Genomic DNA, 13677 nt, shown 5'->3' with positions numbered 1-13677 from the left:
GGGGGGGGAGAGAGAAGGGGGGGGAAGGGGGGGGATGTTGCTGAGGGTTAAAGGTGATGGAGGAGCCCGCCCTGAAACTCCCTCCTTCTCCCAACCGGGGCCTCAGTGGGATCTTCCTGTGCCCCAGAGCTGCCCTGTTTCCATAACGACAGCAGCGGGGCCTGTACCCGGAGCCCGGGCCTACCTCAGGCCGTTGATCATGGGCGCGCTATTGGATCTCCGGAGGCCGCCGTCGCTGGGAGCCGAGGGCCCGGGCCCGGGGCCGGGCAGCGGCAGCTCCAGCTCCATCTTCTCCTGGGCCATGGGGCCGAGCCTCAGCCGCTCATCCCGACAGCGGGGCTCCCGAGCTCGGCCACGACATGGCGAGGAGCAGCCAGCTAGGCCTCGGGCCTGAAACAAACACCTGGGAGGCTGCGCCTCGGCCTCGCCCACATCCCCAGCCGGACACGGACAGCGACCTCCCGGCTCCCGCTCCCGCTCCAACCGCCCTGAAACAAATCCCGCCTCTCCACCACTAGCCAATCGCGGAGCGATCTCGACTGACAGGCAGCTGGGTGTACCAATCCGTAAATACCAATGGGTGACTGACAGGGCTGTTGGCCAATCACAGGTAGGGAAATGTTGGCTTTGTTCCAAACACCAGGCTTATCGCTGATAGGCAGTTTCTTAACTAATCAGCGAAAGCAACGGTGCGTTTGGAATAAAGGTGGGACTTCCTGCCACCGCTGTCCAATGGGAGGAGGGTTAACCCGACCTGACCCCTCCGCAACCCCTGGGATGGAGGTGGAGCCGATATCGGAGGGCGTGGCTCAGCCCGGTTGGGCGGGGCCTATTCCTGAAGGGGCGGGGTCAGTTGGACCAGGAGTGTGGAAGATGTCCAGGTAGATGGAGCTCAATGTTGTGAAACTCATTCAAACCACCTGTGTCAGTCTTTGGTCACCATGACTTGGAGGTGCCAGTATTAGACTGTGGTGCACAAAATTAAACATTACACAACTTCAGATTATTGTCCAACAAGTTTATTTGAAAGTAGACGCTTTCAGAGTGACCCAACTTCATCAAGTGTTTTTGCAGGAAAGCAGGAGGGATCCCAAAAGGATTACAGATCACAAACCCACTCAAGTCAACCGATCGTGTTCCCTTCATTGTCCAGGCCTTCCCGGGAGCTGAATGACTACACCATGTTCTTCACAGGCTGCAACACGTTGTCAATGAGGATGAGCACCTCGCCATGACCTTCTGTGCGCCTCCACTTCTCGCCTTTAAACAACAACCAAACCTCAAACATATCATGATTCATAGCAAACTGCCCGGCTTTCAGCACTGCAGGTAAGGATGCCTTGAGGCATGGTACATTGGCGAGACTGAGCATTAGCTACACCAGATGAATGGACACCGCACTACAATCACCGGTCAGGAGTGTGCCCTCAGTCGGGGAACACTTCAGCGGTTCGGGACATTCAGCCTCAGACCTATGGGTGACCATCCTCCAAGGAGGACTTTGGGACAGGCAACAACAGTGTGTAGCTTCTGCTCAGCCAATCTCTCTCTCACACACACGCGCACAGATCCCCTGTCATACACAAGCTCTCTCTCATATGCACACACATACACCCCCCTGCACTCACATCCACACGCACACACTCACATGCACAATCTGTTGCTTCTACACGTGCACACATATAAATGTATGGAGTGAATTTGTTTTTGCAGAATTTTACTTTGCTCAAAAACTGCATGAATCCATGAAAAACTCTGTAAAACTATACAGAAAGTTTGTCAGTCTGATATAGCACTGGGACACAGATAGACTTCACATCTATTGTTTAAAAAGCTGAGCTAACTTGAGAATGTAATTTAAAAGAAGTTCTGGGATTACATATCAAAGAACAGAAACCAGCACATCCCATTATAAAAGATGAAAGTTTAATCTCAGATTGTTTACTGTATCACATCTCCATGACACTGGATTCCTTTGGCTATAAGTTCTTTGAGCACGATCTTAACTTCCACAACCAACTGATGAAGAAGCAGCGCTCCAAAAGCTAGTGCTTCCTAATAAACCTGTTGGACTATAACCTGGTGTTCTGTGATTTTCAATCTTTGGTCAGTTAGACCATAAGACATAGGAGCCATTCAGCCCATTGAGTCTGCTTTGCCATTCAATCATGGCTGATAAGTTTCTCAACCCCATTTTCCCCATAATCCTTGATCGCCTTGATACTCAAGAACCTATGTTTTAATATACTAAATGGTTTAGCCTCCACAGCTTTCTGGGGCAGTGAATTTCATAGATTCACCACTCTTTAGGTAAAGAAGTTTCTCGTTATCTCCGTTCTAAAAGATCTTGCCTTTACTCTAAGGCTATGCGCTCAGGTCCTAGTCGCTCCGTCCAATGGAAACATTTTCCCAACATCTACCCTGTCCGGGCCATTCAGTATTCTCTATGTTTCAATTAGATCCCCCCTCATCCTTCTAAACTCCATCGAGTATAAACCCATAGTTGCATTCTGATGATGACATTAATATTAGAAATCCGATGGTATGAGCAAAGTCCAGGGGAGCAGGGTGAATATGAGCAATGTTTCTGTCAACTGATTGATACCAGTCATTGATGCCTGTTCCGATTTCTGAACACCATATAACTTCTGTCTGCTAATGGATGGAGGTTTTGTCACCGTTATTTGCACTTATTCACCAAAGTCATATGTTAATGCTGAAGACAAAAGCTCTTGATAATCTAGAACATCTACATTAAGGACAAAAAAACTTTAACATGAATTGAATCTGATGGAGTTCCACTTCATGGTAAACATGCAGGAGGCTGGAAGAACACAATAAGCCAGGCAACAGAAGGCAGTGGAGAAGTCGATGTTTTGGTTATAACCCTTGAGTCCTGAAGAAGAGTTACACCCAAAACATCAACTTCTCCACCGCCTCCTGTTGCCTGGCTTACTGTGTTCTTCCAGCCTCCTGCTTGTCTACTTTGGATTCCAATATCTGTAGTTTTTTTGTCTCTGTCTTCATGGTGTTGGCAACCGGCCTTACATCCCTTGACTCCAGATTGATAGGGTTGTTAAGAAGACATACAATGTGTGTTAGCTTTTATTGGTAGAGGGATTGAGTTTCAGAACCTGTACAAAACTCTGCTGCAGCCATACTTGGAGTATTGCATACAGTTTTGGTCACTGCATTATAGGAAGGACGTGGAAGCTTTGGAAAGGATTCAGAAGAGATTTATTAGGATGATGCCTGATATGGAGGGAAGATCTTACAAGGAAAGACTGAGGGACTTGACACTTTTCATTAGAGAAAAGAAAGAGGTGACTTAATTGAAACAACATAAAATAATCAGAGGGTTAGATAGGTTGAACAGTGAGAGTCTTTTTCCTTGGATCGCAAAGACTAGCATGAGGGGACGTAGCTTTAGATTGAGGGGTGATAGATATAGGACATATGTCAGAGGTAATTTTTCTTTTACTCAGAGTAGTAGAGGTATAGAACACTCTGCCTGCAACAGTAGCAGACTCGCCAACTTTAAGGGCATTTAAATGGTCACTGAATAGGCATATGGACGAGAATGGAATAATGTAGATTAGATGGGCTTCAGAATGGTTTCACAGGTCGGCGCAACATTGAGGGCTGAAGGGCCTGTACTGCGGTGTAATGTTCTATGTTCTATGACCTTTCTTCATAGGTAAAGCCCTTCAACTCAGAAGTCAGTTGAGTAAGTACTCTGAACTACTGGTTGCAATCGTGTCATTTTTCAAATACAGGGTCCGAAATTGTACACAGCACTCCAGATGAGTATCATCGATATCCTCTATAGTTGCAGTAAAATTTTCCTACTTTTACATTGCATTTCTCTTGCAACATTCCATTTATTTCTTGATCATATGTTGAACCTGGATATTAACTTTTCATGCTTTACGTACCCCCTCGACCTCAGAATTCTGCAATCTTTCTCCTCTTAAATAATATGCTACAATTCTATTCTTTCTATCAAAGATGACAAGTTCATATTTTCTCACATTATAATCTATCTGCCAATGTTTTGCCCCATTTTCTTAAACTATCTATGATGCTTTGAAGATATTTCACCTCCTCTTGACAATCTCCGACTACCTTGGTGTCATTTTCAAATGTAGTAATCATGCATTTGGCTCATTCATCCAAGTCATTGATATAAATTACATAACCTATACTTTTCTCTGCACAAAATCAGATGGGAAATTTCTAAACTTGTTGTGGTTCTGTTCGCCGAGCTCAGCGAACAACGAGCACCCGAGCTACAAATCTTCTCCCAACTTTGAATTTCTAAATTTATCAAGACTGAAGGCATAAACAAAACAGCAGTATGTCCAATCAGAACCTTTTCAAATTGATGAGGCTGCACTTGTTGTTTCTACAGAAGACACTCCAAGACTCAAGTAGCATCTGTCCCATGGCCGTGTATCTCCTTCACCATGGGACAGGGTGTGACATTGCCATCACTGTCCGGACTCAATAACACACCACTGGAAGCAATCAGCAAATTGTGTTACTTTGGAAGTGATGACAACCTGTCCCTTGATAAAGTGCTTCACACTTGTACTTATAAATGATGCATGTTTCAAATCACTGGGAACCAAAGTGAGCTGCAGAACCAACATTTTCACTTACAAGGATAGTATCCTCAGCACCAAGCTGCATGGCAGTATACAGGTAACTTGCGTCTACCAAGATGCAAGCTTTCATTTGTGGTATGTACAACATTTCCTAGACATCAAATGGAAAGATAAAGCTACCAATGAATTGTCCTTTTGTAAGCATGCTAGTGCTAATGAAGCAAATATGCCTTCCTTGAGGGCTCTTGTAGAATATTGGTAATGTCCTTTTTTCTAAGCCAGAAGTCCTGACTTCAAGACCCGCCTGCTTCAGAGATGTATTACAGGTCAATTAAGAAATATCAAAAAGATTTCCTGGCTTTGGAGTGGAAGTGGGATAGAAAAACAGCAGCATCTCCAAGGATGTATTTTATAAGGAGGTGGTTCATGCCAAAAGGGCACCTACACTTCTAATTCATGGATGCTGCCAAAAAAAGACACAAGAGCCTTCAACTTGCTTAGGAGAATTGGAAACTAGTTGTAACTATGGGCATGAATCTAGGACAAGGTGGTTTCATAAGCTCCAAAGCAAACATCATCCCTGCAAATAAAGCACCAGCGAACTTCATCACACACTGGTGTGGCTCTTCAGGCTGATGTTGCTGTCTTAGAACAAACTGGTTTAGCCATCAGAATTGCAGTAGATTATGTGATCTGCCCTCGCTAGAGTCTGAGGCTGCATTCCCAACATCTCTCACAGACAGAAGGATGTACTGTCAATTTTAAACTCACAAATCCCCAAAGCAGTTAATATATTACAAGTACCAGAAATAGCAAACTTACAACCCCACGTGGAATAAACATGGAAATTCTTGTGAATTTGCTGTAAATTATACGTGTAAATTCCCAAAATTAAGAAAAACAGCCAACTAAACAATAAAACAAAAAAAAACAAGATACTGCAAAGCCTCAAACTTTTTCACACATCTGGCGGCTTTTATAGAGAGGAAGAATAGCATCGTAGAGATGTGCAGCATGGAAACAGATTCTTCGGTCCAACTCGTCCATGCCAACCAGATATCCTAACCCAATCTAGTTCCATCTGCCAGCACGTGGGCCATACCCCTCTAAATCGTTCTTTGTCATAAACCCATCCAGATGCCTTTTATATGTTGTAATTGTACCAGCCTCCATCACTTCCTCTGGCAGCTCATTCCATAAACACACAACCCTCTGCATGAAAAGGTTGCCCCTTAGGTCCCTTTTATATCTTTCCCCTCTCACTTTAAATCTATGCCCTCTAATTCTGGACTTCTCCACCCATCCCAGAGCAAAGACTTTGACTATCCTATCCATGCCCCTCATGATTTTATAAACCTCCATGAGGTCACCCTCAGCCTCTGACACTCCAGGGAAAACAGCCCCAGCCTATTCAACTTCTCTCTATAGCTCAAACCCTCCAACCCTGGCTACATCCTTGTAAATCTTTTTCTAAACTCTTTCAAGTTTCACAACATCCTTCCAATAGGAGGGAGACCAGAATTGCACACAACATTCCTAACCAATGTCCTGTACAGCCGCAACATGATCTCCCAACTCCTACACTAATGCTCTGACCAATAAAGGAAAGCATACCAAATGCTTTCTTCACTATCCTATCCACCTGCGACTCTACTCTCAAGGAGCTATAATCCTACACTCCAAGGTCTCTTTGTTCAGGAACACTCCTCAGGACCTTACTATTAAGTGTATAAGTCCTGTTCTGATTTGCCTTTCCAAAATACAGCACTTCACATTTATCTAAATTAACCTCTATCAGCCCATTGACCCGTCTGATCAAGATCCCGTTATACTCTCAGGTAACTTTCTTCACTGTCCACTACACCTCCAATTTTGGTGTCATCTACAATCTTACTAACTATACCTTCTATGTTCACATCCAAATCATTTATATAAATGATGAAAACTAGAGCACCCAGCACCAATCCTTGTGGCACTCCACTGGTCACAGGCCTCCAGTCTGTAAAACAGCCCTCCACGACCACTCTCTGTCTTCTACGTTTGAGCCAGTTCTGTATCCAAATGGCTAGTTCTCCCTGTATTCCATAAGATCTAACCTTGCTAACCAGTCTCCCAAGAGAACCCTTGTTGAATACCTTACTGAAGTCCAAGAGATCACATCCACCATTACTTCTTCAAAAAACTCAAGTTTGTGAGACATGATTTCCCATGCACAAAGTCATGTTGACTATCCCTAATTAGTCCTTACCTTTCCAAATACATGTAAAGCTTGTCCCTCAGGATTCCCTCCAACAACTTGCCCTCCACTGATGTCAGGCTCACCTGTTTATAGTTCTCTGGCTTTTCTTAAATAGACACCACCTTAGCCAACCTCCAGTCTTCTGGCACCTCACCTGTGACTATCGATGATACAAATATCTCAGCAAAGAACCCAGCAATCACTTCCCTAGCTTCACACAGAGTTCTAGGGTACACCTGATCAGGTCCTGGGGATTTATCCACTTTTATGCGTTTTAAGACATTCAGCACCTCCTCTTCTGTAATATGGACACAAGATGTCACCATCTATTTCCCCATATTCTATATCTTCCATGTCCTTCTCCAGAGTAAACACTGATGCAAAATACTCGTTTAGTATCTCCCCATCTCCTGGCTCCACACAGAGGCTGCCTTGTTGATCTTTGCGGGTCTCTATTCTCTCCCTAGTTACCCTTTTGTTCTTCATATATTTATAAAATCCCTTTGGATTCTCCTTCACTCTATTTGTCAAAACTTTCTCATATCCCCTTTTTGCCCTCCTGATTTCCCTCTTAAGTCTACTCCTACTGTCTTTATATTCTTCTAAGGATTCATCATTTTCTGCTAACTATACCTGGCATATGCTTCCTTCTTTTTCTTAACCAAAACATGGTAGGCATAATTTTGTATTTTAGTACTTTTTTGTCAGATCCTGTCTGACTTGTGCTTCCATCAGATTCATTTTGTTTGCCCAGTAAAAGAAGTCTCTTTAAAGAAACTCTCCCACATGTTATCATTTAAAACTTTGAGTTGGTGCTTCAACCCCATCTTCAGGCTATGAGTTTTTACCGTTGCCAATATTCAATGTCTGAACCAGAGGCAATGACTAGTATCAGTTTTTCCATTGCTGATCTCTACAACAAAGGCCAGAACATCTTCAGGACGAATAATGGGAAGATAAAACATTATCATTCAATATCTTAAATCTGTTGATCTTGTAGTAAGTACGGTTTCTGAACATTTGTTCGTGTATTTATGGGAGGGGTGAAAACGAGCAAGCAGCCCAAGAACGAGCATATTGTGAATTTTTGCAGGTAAGTGAGAACGGGTATGAGAAGGAGAATGAGTGTGATCGGTGGGAGAGAGAATGAGTGTGCGCAGGCGGGAGTGAAAATGAATGTGGTTGATGGGAGAGAGAATGGGTGTGTGGCATGAGTGAGAATGAGCATGTGGTCGGTGTGTAAGTAGGTGAGTGTGACAGGAGTGAGAATGTGTCTATGGCAGGAGAGAGAATAGGTCTGTGTGGTGAGAGTGAGAATGAGCATGTGGTGGGTGTGAGAATGGGTGTGTGTGGTGGGTGTGAGAATGGGTGTGTGTGGTGGGAGTGAGAATGAGCGAGTATAGCAGGAGTGAGAATGAACGTGTTACGGAAGTGAGAACGGGTGTGTGTGTGTGTGTGTGTGTGTGGCAAGAGCATGCTCAAACAGTTGTAACCAAACAGAAGTAAAAAACTGTTTAAAGTATCAGAAATAAAAGTCACCAACTGTACCAATACTTTTAATTATTTCTTCACTGAAAACATTTGTTTTTAGTATTACTGAACAAAACATGAGTTGAAATGACTTCCCTAGATGTTATATGGGAATACGAAAACCCAACCACAGCAATTAGATTTTCCAAATCATAGGTAATTGGCAGCACTTTAAGTCCTAGTTTTGCAATTAACATTAATGATTCTTTAATTATTAAAATGAATTGAGGCATCTGGTATAAAAATGTGACACTGAATGTGAGAAACTTTATATATACACCAGTTTCATGCAGTAACACATCAATACTTCAAATGGCTGTGGAGTTTTATCAGTGAGGCTAAAATGCACACCAGCTTGGAAGGGTACTTATAAATACCATAGTGCACACGAGTCAAATGCAAAATCTCTCAGGAAGGGAGTCTGAGTTAGGCGGTAGATTAAAGGTGCAGAACTCCTGGGAGCTGACTGTCTTCACATCTGAATATTAATACTTTCTGCTGCGTTGAAAAGTTTCCAAAAGTTACAGTATTAATTCCATAATTTTGAAAGACATCTCTACAGGTGAATACAGTCGCAGAAAACAATCTCAGCACCTTTACGGTGAGTCTCACAAAATAAAGAGGAACAAATTTTGCAGAGCTTTGAGAATATCCAGAGAACCATATCCAAACTTAGAGTACAGTGGTTACTGGAAATTTTGTGTGTGTGGTGATATTGTTGCATTAGATCTGGATTTTTCCCACCATTTTAAGCCTCCTATGATACATACAAACTCACAAAACCAGGACTGTAATATTAGGTTTTCTTTTCATGGCATTTTAAGTAGTCTCAGTAATAGGGAGCTGGATGAAGACAAAGGAACTATACAGGAAAGGCAGAAGCTTCCACAACAATGAAAGGAAAAGAAAACAAGAGTAATAAGGAGTTGTATATTTTCTTCACTGTCCATCTCCAAAGACAGAGACACAGTCCATTAGATTGTTCGAGCAGGATAGGTTTCAGCACCATGTCTGGATGTACCACAGTCATTGCATCACAGACGTTAGTGCGGGGAACAGCGAAGGACATCCTGCTGGTTAGCAGAGACATAAAAGCAGCTTTGTTCTTTGTGACTGGAAGATCTGTCTGGTGTGCAGACAGCTGCACTTCTTTTTTGCAAGCCAGTATTCTAAGTCAGACGTTGCTTTTTACATTTTTACAAACACATTGATTGATAGGTGACCAATCACTCTCTGTTTTCTATCTTCAGACTGAGTGAACATTTAAAAGTTAAACTCCTTTGACCGAATATCTGTAGGAGGGTTGAAGTTGAAAGTTCCTCCAGGCGTAGTTTCAGGAATAAGGCAGGGATCTTCATCAATCTACCAGGGCATAAAAACAGCAAATACTCAGTCAGCTGTAATTAAACTACACTCCCTTGCACACACAACCACTCACAGTAAATACCAAGTTGTAATCAAGTTACACAGGATAAATTCTGATTAATTCTGATCAAAGTGACACAGCAAAACATTTGAACCAGTTAATTACACATGGGTGTGATTTATTGCTTGACATTTTGCTAATTTTAAAAGGACTCCGTGTATCGTGAAATCGTAACTACATTTCACAACATTTCCCCTCAGTATTAATCAATATTACTCAACAAAATCCATAATGACAGGAAATCTCAAAATGTGATAATGAGAAGATGGATTATGATGACAATATGCAACATACAGACTAAAATGGTGGTAGAAATATCAGAACATACAGTAAACACTTTTAGGAGGAAAATTACTGATTGATGAGCATTCCAAATTTATCAGTGTAATTGTTACAGGAGAAGTGAAGCTCATTTCAAAAATAAAAGCTCATCACAAAAAAATGTTAATATCAGGCAGAAGAACTATCAACTTCTCAACAAATGGAAATGTACAAAAATGGTGTAACTTCAGCTTTAATATTCAGTCAGATGCCTAAACGATTTCTCTTTGAGAATGTGATTGAGAATGCCCTCTGAGCATTGGGAAGGTGTCATCAGTCAGAAGCAAAATGCCTCAAGAAGGCAGTGAGTTTACTCTCAAAAAGGAAGGAACACAAAGAAGAATATCCACCCTTGTGACTGAGGAGGATCCATACAGTTTTAAAAGGTGCAGGTTTTTTGTTTCATAGCAGGAAGAGAGAGAGTGATTACCAGGAGGCTGCTGGGAAGGTAAATGAGTGCTTTAAAAACTTACCTCATGAATAGGTGGAGTGCACACTGAGCAGGAATGGACACGGGGCTACTGAGTAAGTGAAGTAATATATTTGTGCGGTTGCATTACCTGAAACACTACTTAGGTAGTGTGTCCAATCCATCCTCCTCCTCTAACCAAAAAAAAACAAGAGTTCTGTGTGCTGGATTGGTAAGGTAACTAGTCTTTTTTTTCAATAGTCTCTTTGAGAATTTAGAATAGTGGAATGGAGGTTAGGGCAGTTGAATGTTCCTCCTGCAGAATTTAGGAGGTAAGGGTCATCAGTAATGTCCCTGCTGACTGAGTCTGTAGGAAATGCACCCAATCCCAGCTACTCAAAAACCAGACTTAAGGAACCAGAGCTAGGGATGAATGAACTTCAGATCATTTGGGAGGCAGAGTGGATTATAGAGAGAAGTTACAGGGAGGTAGTTACACCTCAGGTACTAGAAAAAGGCAGATAAGTTACAATCAGGGGACAGAAAGGACTCCTGATGAAGGGCTTTTGCCTGAAATGTCGATTTTCCTGCTCCTCGGAACCTACATTGTAGATCCAGTGTCCAGGAGGTTGACAGCAGTGAGGTCAGAAGTAAGGTTTCAAGGTGCAAGAGCACACCAGCAAGCAGGAAGGTGGTTTGAAATATGTCTAGCTCAACACCAGGAGTATCCGAAATAAGGCCGGTGAACTGGCAGCATGGGTTGATACCTGGGACTTCGATGTGGCCATTTCACAGACATGGATACAGCTGGAGGTTCCGGGATTTAGATGCTTCAGTATGAACAGAAAAGATGGTAAAAGAGAAGGAGGTGTGACACTGTTAGTCAAGGACAGTATTACGGTGGCAGAAAGGACGCTTGAGGAGTCATCTACTGAGGTAGTTTGGGCTGAGGTTAGAAACGGGAATGGAGAGATTACCCTGTTGGGAGTTTTCTTATAGGCCTCCGAATAGTTCCTGAGATGTAGAAGAAAGGATAGTAGAGATGATTCTGGATAGGAGTGACAGTAACAGGGTAGTTGTTATGGGGGTTTTAACTTTCCAAATATTGACTAGAAATATTATAGTTCGAGTACTTTAGATGGGTCAGTTTTTGTCCACTGTGTACAGGAGGGTTTCTCGACATAGTATGTAGACCAGCTAACAAGGAGCGAGACCACATTGGATTTGGTACTGAGGAATGAACCCGGCCAAGTGTTAGGTTTGGAGGTAGGTGAGCACTTTGGTGAAAGTGACCACATTTTGGTTATGTTTACTTTAGCAATGGAAAGGGATAAGTATGTACTTCAGGGCAAGGGTCATAGCTGGGGGAAAGGCAATTATGATGCAATTAGGCAAGATTTAGGATGCATAGGATGGAGAAGGAAACTGCAGGGGATGGGCACAATTGAAATGTGGAGCTTATTCAAGGAACAGCTACTGTGAGCCCTTGATAAATATGTACCTGTCAAGCAGGGAGGAAGTGGTTGAGTGAAGGAGCCAAGAAAGTTGAATCTCTTGTCAAGAGGAAGAAGAAGGCTTATGTTAGGATGAGAAGTGAAGGCTCAAGTTAGGGCGCTTGAGAGTTACAAGTTAGCCATGAAGGACCTAAAGTGAGAGCTAAGAAGAGCCAGGAGGGGGCATGAGAAGTCATTGGCAGACAGGATCAAGGAAAACCCTAAAGCTTTCTCTAGGTATGTCAGGAATAAAAGAACGACAAGAGTAAGATTAGGGCCAGTCAAGGACAGTAGTGGGAAGTTCTGTGTGGAGCCGGAGGAGATAGGACAGGCACTAAATGAACATTTTTCGTCAGTATTCACATTAGACAAAGACTATGTTGTAGTGGAGAATACTGAGATAAAGGCTACTAGACAAGGTAGGATTGACGTTCACAAAGAAGAAGTGTTAGTAACTCCAAAAAGTGTGAAAATAGACCAGTCCCCTGGGTCGGATGGGATTTTATCCTAGGATTCTCTGGGAAGCTAGGGAGGAGATTGCAGAACCTTTGGCTTTGATCTTAATTCGTCATTGTCTACAGGAATAATGCCAGAAGATTTGAGGATAGCAAATGTCGTCCCCTTGTTCAAGAAGGGAGTAGAGACAAGCCTGGTAATTGTAGACCAGTGAGCCTTACTTTGGTTGTGAGTAAAGTGTTGGAAAAGGTTATAAGAGAGAGGATTCATAATCATCTAGAAAGGAATAAGTTGATTACGGATAGTCAACATGGTTTTGTGAAGCGTCAGTCCTGCCTCATAAACCTTATGGAGTTCTTTGAGAAGGTGACCAAACAGGTGGATGAGGGTTAAGTGATGTATGTGAATTTCAGTAAGGCTTTTTAAAAAGATTCCCCATGGTAGGCTATTGCACAAAAAACAGAGGCATGGGATTGAGGGGGATTTAGCAGTTTGGATCAGCAATTGGCTAGCTGAAAGAAGACAGAGGGTGGTGGTTGATGGGAAATGTTCATCCTGGAAATCAGTGGTGTACTGCAAGGATCTGTTTTGGGTCCACTACTGTCTGTCATTTTCATAAATGCCCTAGATGAGGGCGTAGAAGGATGCAGATGAAACTAAAGTCAGTGAAGTTGTAGATAGTGACAAAGGATGTTGCAGGTTACAGAGGGACATAGATAGGCTGCAGAGCTGGGCTGAGAGGTGGCAAATGGAGTTTAATGTGGAAAAGTGTGAGGTGATTCACTTTGGAAAGAGCTACAGGAATAAGGAATATTGGGCTAATGGTAAGAATCTTGGCAGTCTAGATCAGCAGAGAGATCTTGGTATCCATGTACATAGATCCTTGAAAGTTGCTACCCAGGTTGATAGGGTTATTAAGAAGGCATATTGTGTGTTAGATTTTATTGGTAGAGGGATTGAGTTTCAGAGACATGAGGTCATTTTGCAGCTGTACAAAACTCTGGTGCAGCCACACTAGGAGTATTGTGTACAGTTCTGGTCACCGCATTATAGGAAGGATGCAGAAGCTTTGGAAAGGATTTAGAGGAGATTTACTACGATGTTGCCTGGTATAGAGGGAAGGTCTTATGAGGAAAGACTGAGGGACTTGAGGTTGCTTTTGTTAGAAAGAAGAAGTTTGAGAGGTGACCTAATTG

At 42.8% G+C, this 13677-nt stretch overlaps 2 protein-coding genes across 2 annotated transcripts in view; both read right to left on the bottom strand.

The window, feature by feature from the left end:
• The window catches only part of pabir2 (PABIR family member 2), a 33767-nt gene extending 33268 nt beyond the window's left edge, over positions 1 to 499 (bottom strand). The window contains exon 1 of the mRNA XM_060832366.1: positions 185 to 499. Within this exon, the coding sequence (XP_060688349.1) occupies positions 185 to 303 (119 nt within the window). The 5' untranslated portion in view covers positions 304 to 499. The remainder of the gene's footprint in view (positions 1 to 184) is intronic.
• A 7890-nt stretch (positions 500 to 8389) lies between these two features.
• Positions 8390 to 13677, bottom strand: part of LOC132820340 (importin subunit alpha-4-like) — a 124191-nt gene continuing 118903 nt past the window's right edge. The window contains exon 17 of the mRNA XM_060832365.1: positions 8390 to 9738. Within this exon, the coding sequence (XP_060688348.1) occupies positions 9640 to 9738 (99 nt within the window). The 3' untranslated portion in view covers positions 8390 to 9639. The remainder of the gene's footprint in view (positions 9739 to 13677) is intronic.

The sequence above is a fragment of the Hemiscyllium ocellatum genome, chromosome 11 (assembly GCF_020745735.1).
Source record: "Hemiscyllium ocellatum isolate sHemOce1 chromosome 11, sHemOce1.pat.X.cur, whole genome shotgun sequence".
Taxonomy (NCBI): domain Eukaryota; kingdom Metazoa; phylum Chordata; class Chondrichthyes; order Orectolobiformes; family Hemiscylliidae; genus Hemiscyllium; species Hemiscyllium ocellatum.
This window is presented reverse-complemented; position numbering and strand designations above follow the sequence as displayed.